Source organism: Haplochromis burtoni, unplaced genomic scaffold, assembly GCF_018398535.1.
Source record: "Haplochromis burtoni strain Fernald_Lab_line unplaced genomic scaffold, NCSU_Asbu1 Contig_367, whole genome shotgun sequence".
Lineage (NCBI taxonomy): Eukaryota > Metazoa > Chordata > Actinopteri > Cichliformes > Cichlidae > Haplochromis > Haplochromis burtoni.
Window position 1 is genome coordinate 593,424 of NW_024582728.1, and position 9,271 is coordinate 602,694.

Consider the following 9,271-nt stretch of genomic DNA (forward strand, 5'->3'; position numbering starts at 1 on the left):
GTGTGTGTGAGTGAGTAGGAGAGTGTGTTTGACATTCCACTGGCATCCCACACAGCCTTATCTCATCCCCTGTGTCTGCTGGGAAGTCATCTCACACTCAGTATTTTTATTGAAATCCAACCAGCCTGCAGTTCTGATCACGCTGAGGACAAACACACACAGAGAAGTGCAAAGGTAACAATGTAGCTGTCTAACAAAGTCCTGCTCGTGTGTGCCTTATTGTTCTCTTCTGACCATCATCATCATTATTATTTATGATGGTTGTCATTATTCTTAATTATTATTAGTCAACATTGTAATAAAATAATGTTCTCTCATTCATCACCAGCGTCAGTCTTCATGGATTACTGCTTTGGCGTTTTTTGCCAAACTCATAATAAAATAAAAACGTAATATCACTGGAAAGAGTTTCACTGATATCTTTACAGGAGTCATGTTTGGGATTCATCCCTTCATGGCATGTGTGAGGTTTGCATGTGCTGAGTGTTGAGCACATGTGCTCACTGCACACATCGTTGCTCATACAACAGTCTAAACGTTGAGCTCAGGCTCTTCAGGGTCCTGGTTGGTTTTGAACTGTGTACAGCAGGGAGACACTTTTCAGGGGGAACATAACTAAAGGTCCAGTCACCGGCTCACTGCAAAGCTCGAAACCCCAGCAGGCTTCCTCAGATACGAGACGTTTTGTAGTTGTCATGGAGACTGTGGCGAGAACCAGTGACAAACAGAACGACGCCACCTTCATCCACCACGAAGGACTGACCTTTGGCTGGAAATCTCATCTTAGCATTGTTTAGAAAAAGCTACCATATCAAACATGTTATCAATCAGCTGTCAGGGTTCTAGTCAAACCTCTAATCACAGATTTTATTCTTTTAGGTTTCTGTTTACGAACTGTTTTCTCTTTGTTTCCTTTACCATGAATTGTTGTGATTGAGAAGTTGTGTTACGTTTATGAGAGAAGTGCACGAGTGTGTGTGTGTGTGTGTGTATGTGTGTGGTTGTTTGTGTTGTGTTTTGTGTGTGTGTTTTGTTGTTTGTGTTGTGTTGTGTTGTTGTATGAGAGAAGTGCACGAGTGTGTGTGTGTGTGTGTGTGTACCATCTCCATCCGGAGCGTCACTGCTGCGAGACCTCCTGACAGCAGGGTTGGAAGAATGGGAGCTGTACTGGTACAGCTGGTTTCCTCTGTCGTCCTGCTGGTCTATCTGTGTGAGGTCATGCATACTCAGGCTGCGCAGCTTCTCAGTAATGGCCCCCTGACCCTGCAGCACACACAACACTCAGCATTACACCACAAAAACATCTCAGAGATCAGCAGTGCTGATGTGTGTTACAATCACAGAAAGAGCCTGTAGTTTATCAATAATCTGAATCGTGTGGTGATGTTTTGTTTCCAGGTGTGACTGATTAATATCAACACTGAGCTGTTCAGATTTTACTAGTTCACTGGGAACACTATGATATATTAATACAGGACAGATATTATTGGAACGGCAGAAATCTGACAGTAAAAACAGACACTGCAAACTACAGCACTGTGAGCTGCTGTTGAGCAACCGTTCACTTCTGGAAATAGATCCAACAATTTACTGAAGTATGGAGGTGGAGGAGATTGTTCATATGTTGGACTATCAGTATCTTACATGAAGAATAGAATATTTACATTAGAGAAAACTAAACTTCAGTCCGCACTGCTGAGCTGTTACACAACTGTACAGGGCTTTATGCTGCTTTAAAGACCTGTGAGACAAACCGACGGTGGAGCACAGAAATGCCAACATGTCGTTTAAATGACTTTGCTGTGACAACATTTTTACATTAAAAAGTTTAAGAAGCATTACATGTTTTTCCACAACACTCATTTCTTGTTGTGCTGCTGATCTGTGTTTGTCCTTCATCATTGCTGTATTTTTAGAAACATGAAATACTGGGAGACATCATGAAAGGAACCTTCTGCATTAAAGGATTAGTTCACTTGTTTTTCAAGCCTCAGGAACAAATAAAGCCTGAAACAGGCTTCGTTTGCCTTCGTGATGCCTCTCATCCACACTGGACTCTCAGAGAGGGTGCAGTGTCATTAACAAGGGCCAAAGCCACAGTCACAGCACCACAGCTTCAACAGCAACAGGCTTCAGCACTCTGAAGCTGCATTTCCACTGTAACTAGACCCACTAGTGTAAATGATACCTAATGGAATTGATTAAATGATACCGTCTGCTTCAGATCTGGGAATTAAAGCTTAAATCAATTAAACATATAACGACGAATAATTGATGATGACAAGAATACGCTAACTGTGAATAACGAGGTACAGAATACATTCAGATCAGGGATGTTACTGAATGATGTTGAAGATGTTACCACGGAAACACTTCACAAAGAACATGAACAGCCGGGGGGGGTGGGGGGGGGGGTATTGTTGTAATGTACAGCAGTATATTTGGGCTATTACAGGTAAACGTTAATACGAACAAAACCTGAAGATTCTCAAAATGATGAAGTCAGACATTCACAGGGACATTTTCACCCTGTAGCACCAATGTAAGCTCATTTATTATTATTCTTAGAGCTTTGTGATTTAGAAGGTTTTGATATATAATTCTTAATTTCTTTTTGTTTGTAAACATAAAGCCCCAGCATGCTGCTGTAACAATGAAATTAATGTCAAACACATTAAGGGACATACAATGAAAAACAAACAGTGTCGTAAATAATGAGTGACATGTATCTGCAACACCACCAAGTCCATGTCAAAACCAAAACCAAAAAGAAGAATCAAATTAAAACTGATGTTCTCAAGCAGCAGGTCTGGACACAGACGATAATCAAAGGGTGGATGCTGAGCTGTACGAAACAGAACATTCTGTCCATGCTGCTTACACTGACTGGTTTTTACCTCCCAGAGCAGCCTGCTGAACCACCGAAACCCTGAAGACACAAGGATGTTAGTGCAGACAGAAAAGAAACAAACGTCAGAGGGAAGACAGGAGGCAAGTTGGTGCAGATGCAGAAAACATCATCTCAAAAGCAAACGTCCAGCTGAGATCTGCAGTGTTGCCCCAGGATCCAAAACATTCACAACCCTGCATGCTGATGACCAACAAACACACAATACAGAACAATATCAACTCATATTTAGTCGAGTTCGTTACACTTGCAATCAGCAAATTCTTAAAAACACAACCACTGAGGAGGACCCTTTAATCTGGACAGTGGTTGGGTTTCTCTGGGGCACTCCGAGTTAACAATAATACAGTGAAGCAATTATTCTGCTTACATTTCGGGTCAATGATGCTACATTTTCATACTACAGTGTTTTCAACTTAAATGCATGTTTACTGCATGTCTGCACCATCCTGATAGCAGTGACAGGAACATCAAAATAGTCCCTGTTTATATTGTTTGCATCTGTTTAAAACTAGCAAATTGTTAACCAAGAGTTGCCTAGATGATGGTTAGAAAGTACTCGGATCTAATCTGCTGTGATGTGACCTTCATTACCTGTTCAAAGCTAAACTATGTTTATGTGATCTTATTAGCAATAAGTTCTTCAGTCCCGTAGTTACCAAGAGCAATGCAAATGTTTTATCAATTATCAGTGTGGATACAGACATATCTCACAAAAGGAGCACTGCGAGCTGTAATACTCATTTGGTAAACTGGTTGGTTACCAAACCAGCCAGGACTGCAAGCTTCCACATTACAACACATTTTAGATTTTACTTTGTTTGCTATGACTTCATTTATTGAATCTTAGTCCCATGCTGTGAGATGGACAAAGAAGCAGCTTTGAACTGTAAACTGGACGGAGGAAAAGCTCTGAAATGTCTTTTCTTCTCAGTCTGTGACAGCAGGTACATGTAGGTACATGTGGTGTAGGTGCCAGGTTTGCATGTCTAACCACAGCTCTAGGCTCAGCTAAAATATTTCAGACAGATTGATTTTATGTGCATTTCAGATGGTTTTACTGTAAAAGCCAAGGTCAATCAAATTCCTAGTAAGACGCAAGCCTATTTTAAAGAAATGAAAAACTGCTACTAACCCTGTGATGACAAAACATGCATGCAGAGAAAAGAAGAGAGACTGTAAAGACAAACGGGGAACACAAAGATGAAATATGTAAGGAAAGAAGATCTTCATGTCAAGGAGGAACCATAGGAGACTCAAAGTGAGGTAGCGAGAGAGAAGTGAGATGCAGGGCAGTGACAGAGGCATTGCTTTGATTAACAGGATGTTTCAAGTAAGTGGAGACAGGAGGCTGCACTGACACAGCAAGGACACAAAAACAACCAGACCTGTCGTTGATCCTGCTGAGTGCTGCTTCTTTGTGTTCGAATATGCACACCTGACCTCGTTCATTATGTGAAAAAGCAGGTGCTCTTTTTCTAAAACAGAACATAACACTGTTACTCAGCTGAAGTCAGCCACAAACTAATCCCACTGAAGAACTTCAGTTACGCTTAAATGAAGTATGGCCTGTTAAAAACTCCATTCAGAGTCGATGGGTAGCACGGTCAGCAGAACCTTGTTCAATGCAGTCGTGGAAATACCACTCAAGAACTCATCTTCCTTCAGTTTGAACTCATTAACAACATTCAAGTTGTTTAGTTTGACACGGCCGACGGTGTCGTTGTGAAACCAACCGCTCCACAGGCTAAAGTGTTAGCAAGCACTGGATAAATGCTTAGGCTAAGGTAACATAGCTAATGTCATCTTATAGTAACACTAACAGAGACCATCCTAACATAATGTTAACATTTTCTGATCCTTGAACATTGCACCTGCTAAATCCTGGCTGAGTGATCCAATCAATTCAGATTAATTCTGCGTCTTTATTTATTTACACACACAAACACACAATAGAATTGTATTATAGTTCTATATTATAATAACTACATACTATTAATCATTAATAATGTACTAGTTTGGCATCATTTATAAATCATTATTCCTCCATTTCTAAACATGGGCTTAAATTGTTCAGTCTTGCTTAATAAAGCTGCTTTCAGCTGCTCCCATAAACAAATAAAATGACTTAATACCAGACTAATCCTTGATCAGCATCAGCATCATAATAATAATAATAATGTGAGCAGTTATTAATTTGTTACAGGGGTTCACTGTTTTGTAGTGTCTCACAGTTAAATACTACTGTACTACTGTGGATCTAACCTGACACCATTCGCTTTTTCTTTGTAGTGCATCCCCACTGCTCAGGTGCTGTGAAGCGTGAGATCAACTGGGCGTATCTGAATCACTCAGGTATTCAAGAAATGCTGAAGAAACCAGTTCAAATGTCATTTATTTATACTGGCTCTGCAGGAAGACCATCTGAGGCACAGACATGCACAGAGGATGTGTGAGCATGTGCAAAGGCTATCAGACACATCGTCAAGTGAAGATCTCGTACAGGCTATCGATTCATCTCCTATGCACTCAGTCATGCACCAATGCCAGTGACTGTCTATATCAGGGTCAGCAACCTCAACACCCAAAGAGCCATTTGGAGCCGGTTTCAACGCAAAAGAAAATACTTGTTGACATCTAAAATGAAGATAACACTGTGTATATTGTTTTTTACCTTTATGCTTTGTGTGAACAACTAAGGTGTGTTGCTTATGAACTCCATGAAGTGCTACAGAGAAAACTACATTTTATTCATGTAATGAACACATTTTGAACTCTTAAAGAAATACAACAAAAGCTGAACTAAAATAATCCAGCAAACACAAACTGCTGTGAGCCCTCCTTATATCGCCTTTGTGCTTTTGGAGCCTTGACCTGACTTTTAATAAATAACTGGGGAAAAAAGCACTATGCTGCCAAAAAATGAAAAATATATATTTGCAAAATTCTGCCTAAATATGTATTTTACCTGGTTAATGTGTGTGGCGGGGCGTGGTCTGCAGCACCGCTGCAGGGGAGGCGGACGCACCTGAGCGGCACCCGCAATCACGCCTCGCCGCCTTAACGTCTGGTGGTATGTGTCGGGCTGTGAGCTGCAAAGCTACAGCCGGCTGTATGTGTCAGCAACTGTGTGTAAAGTGGTCAATAAAGAGATGCTGAAAAGCGTGTTCATGCAAACATCGTCGGGTCTGCCGTGATATGTTTACAATGGGACTTCTGCTCCTGAACCTCTGCGCACAGCGTCTGCAGGTCGGGGCTGTACGAAGTCACTTCATCTTTACAGGACTGTAAGCTGTCGTCTGTGAGGCGTGAGCGTGTTTGTCTTTAACATAGTTCACGGTGGAGCTGCTGACATAATGTGGATCCGAAGGTCCATAACTGGCCTACCTGGGGTTGAAAGTCTCGATAAATGCACGCCGTTTCAGCTTCCGCGAGTGTGACGCTTATTTTGAGCGATGAAAAAATAATAAGATATAATTTTATTTTTATATTTCAATATCACAATAATCTTCCAATTTAGAACTACAAGTTAAAAAAGAACTAATAGAAATAAAATACACTTCAGCTAAACACTTCTAATTTATTTTCCCAAACCACGCGGAGCCGCACTGTAAGGACTAAAGAGCTGCAGGTTGCCGACCTCTGGTCTGTATGGTCTTACGTCTGATTTAGCAAGCTAAATAAGGACATTCAGTGCCCACAGGCGTTACTGTAGAACACAGACAAAGGAAGCTGTTGCAAGCAAAGAGAGCTGAAGCCGACAGACTGGTATTTTATTACTCTGTAGTAGGGCTGTTCGATATAACGATATATATCGGATGACGATATAAAAACATGTATCGTTTCATTTTACGCTATCGTTTGTTTCATGGTGTCGCAAAATAAACTGTTTACAGCCATATTTGTTCATGGTTTTGATGTCACTGTAGAGGCTATGTTCATTTCTTAAAGTTCTCTCTCTAATATTTAATATAACCACACTACAGACGGACAAGCGCCTGTTTTTGTGCGTTGTTGTTAGCAACAACGACGGTAACAGCATCGCGTGTCCGTTTGTTTATGTTCCACTTAAACCTTTCACAATAAAGCTCAAGATCATGTTGAGACCTTTCAAAATAAATTGAATCACATGAAAGAGCAGATTATTTACGGATGAGAAGTAAAAAAGACGCCAGGTGCTAAAAAATAAAGCTCAGACTCAAACGTTAGAACAGGCTTTTCCCCGCAGCACGCCGTGTAATAAATACTCACAAAGAAAACGGCGCCGTTACAGCTTATGTCTAAAAATGTATCGTTTCAGCAACGGTTAAAACACTCGACTCCAGCTACACGGCGCGCAGCAGGAAACACTTCACGCAAGTCGAGCTGCCCGAGATTCACAGACTTTACAGAAAATGTTACATTTTTGTGATTTACATCGTTATCGGACGATAGATGTTTTATATCGGGATATGGGATTCTGGACATATCGCACAGCCCTACTCTGTAGCAAAGTAGTGAGAAAGAAGATGAAAACTGACTTAGCCGTGCTATCTAACATAAAACTGTAGTGCACTCACGTGAAAAATAAAAAAAAGAATAACTTGCCTTGACGGCTGCAGTGACCGCAGCGGTGGCTGCAATGCTCAGGCCCTGCTTGCCAAAGTTCACCATGGTCTCATAGCTTCTCTCTTTGGCCTGCACAATGTACTCATCTATTTCCTAAAGGAAGACAACAATTACATTTTAGAACACAGTTGAACTGGGAACAAAGCAGTGTGACCTGCATTACACGTGGATGTACGAATGAATGTACCCTTTCTCTGGAGGACAGCAAAGGATGCAGACACTTCCTGTAAATAAGACTTGCTCCTCTGGTGTAAGGGGACAGCAGCCAGACCACAAAAGCTATCTTTAGCTCGTAGTAGAGAGGAAACCTGGATATGGAGACACACACACGGTAAGTTTAACCCATGGTACATAATGATGCTTTCCACTGCAGACAAACAGGTTAAGAGATATGCACCCACTCCCACTCCTGTTGTCAAGTTTTTGTTGCACACAGCTCTGAAGGTTTATTATGGTTTTTTGGACTGCACCGACATGTTCCAGCACTTTCTGTGACTGTCTGATTAAACATCAGCTGTAGGGCTGCAGGTATCGATTATTTTATTAATGGACTAATCTATCGAATATTCTATCGATTAATCGAGTAACCGGGTAAGAAATTATTTTCTCTTATTAATGAGTAATAATAAATATTCAAAAACTTCTCATTGGTTTTAGAAATGTCAGCGTTTTAAAGTTTAACTGCATATAACATCTGTAAAAAAACAAAAAAAAAAAAAACATCGTTCTCCATCAATTCCTCAAAATCGTTACATTGTTCCTTCGAGCTAAATGTTGCCACATGAGAGATTCATAAAATCACTGAAACTCGACCTGAAGTTCCTGCAAATGTGACTCTGTCCCTACACAGTGCACATCCACATTACCACAAGTTTATTCTAGTTACACTAGGAAAGAGTACATTTCTATCATTATTATTCAGGGTAGCGAGGAAAACAACTTCTTCCACTCACACAGTCAGTGTAGATGTATCTGTACGACATGCGAGTTCACGAGGTTTACATAATGTTTGATTAACTGCGTTTGTGTTTAACATTCATGGCAAACTCACCATGCCAGTGTTAGGTCAGTGATCGTCTCCACGACAGTGTAGAGGGCAAATACAATCCAGTACATCATCCATCGCACCTACAGGCAGAGAGACAACTGCATGAATCATCGTTTAAAAGGAAGGCTGAGCATTAAACCATGCATCACCTCTTAACATTACTAATATTAACACTAACATTAAAAATCTTTGTTATACGAGGAGGACAGAGAGGGAGCATGTCCACCGAGAGCAGCAGCGTCTGAACCAGCATGCTGATCATGAAGAAATGATGACATCATCCATTTGTTTTAATTCAACTGTAATCTAAGCACCTCTGTCTGTTAGGATTCTTTAGATTTACTAAAATAAAAATAAAATCAGATTAACATCTGATTGTGTGGGGCGTGCTTTTTTATGTCACGTTACGTTTCACTGTTAGAAACTATGAAACACATCACACACTTCCAGAAGGAAACTAATACAACTGAAGGCAAGAAGTATAAGAGCACCTACAGACTCATATCACAGTTTATAATACAGCCTCGCAGCAGCCCAAAGCAATGGGTGTGACTTCAGCACTAACCCCGCCCCCTGACTTTGATGGGCTGAAATTCATTCATGAACAGCCACAGGGCCAGGACTGCCAAAATGAATGACATAAATACGTCATTAAAAACTGGAATAAATAATTAAATGTGTAAATAATTAAGCAATTATATAATTAA

At 40.6% G+C, this 9,271-nt stretch overlaps 1 protein-coding gene across 1 annotated transcript in view; it reads right to left on the reverse strand.

Annotated features, from left to right (window-relative positions):
• LOC102293545 (receptor expression-enhancing protein 3) overlaps nucleotides 1–8,644 on the reverse strand; it is a gene marked incomplete at its 5' end in the record, with an annotated part of 15,472 nt that extends 6,828 nt beyond the window's left edge. The window contains 4 exon segments of the mRNA XM_005943338.2: nucleotides 1,101–1,263; nucleotides 7,496–7,609; nucleotides 7,704–7,824; nucleotides 8,568–8,644. Coding sequence (XP_005943400.2) covers nucleotides 1,101–1,263; nucleotides 7,496–7,609; nucleotides 7,704–7,824; nucleotides 8,568–8,644 — 475 coding nt within the window.
• Nucleotides 8,645–9,271: the final 627 nt, after the last annotated feature.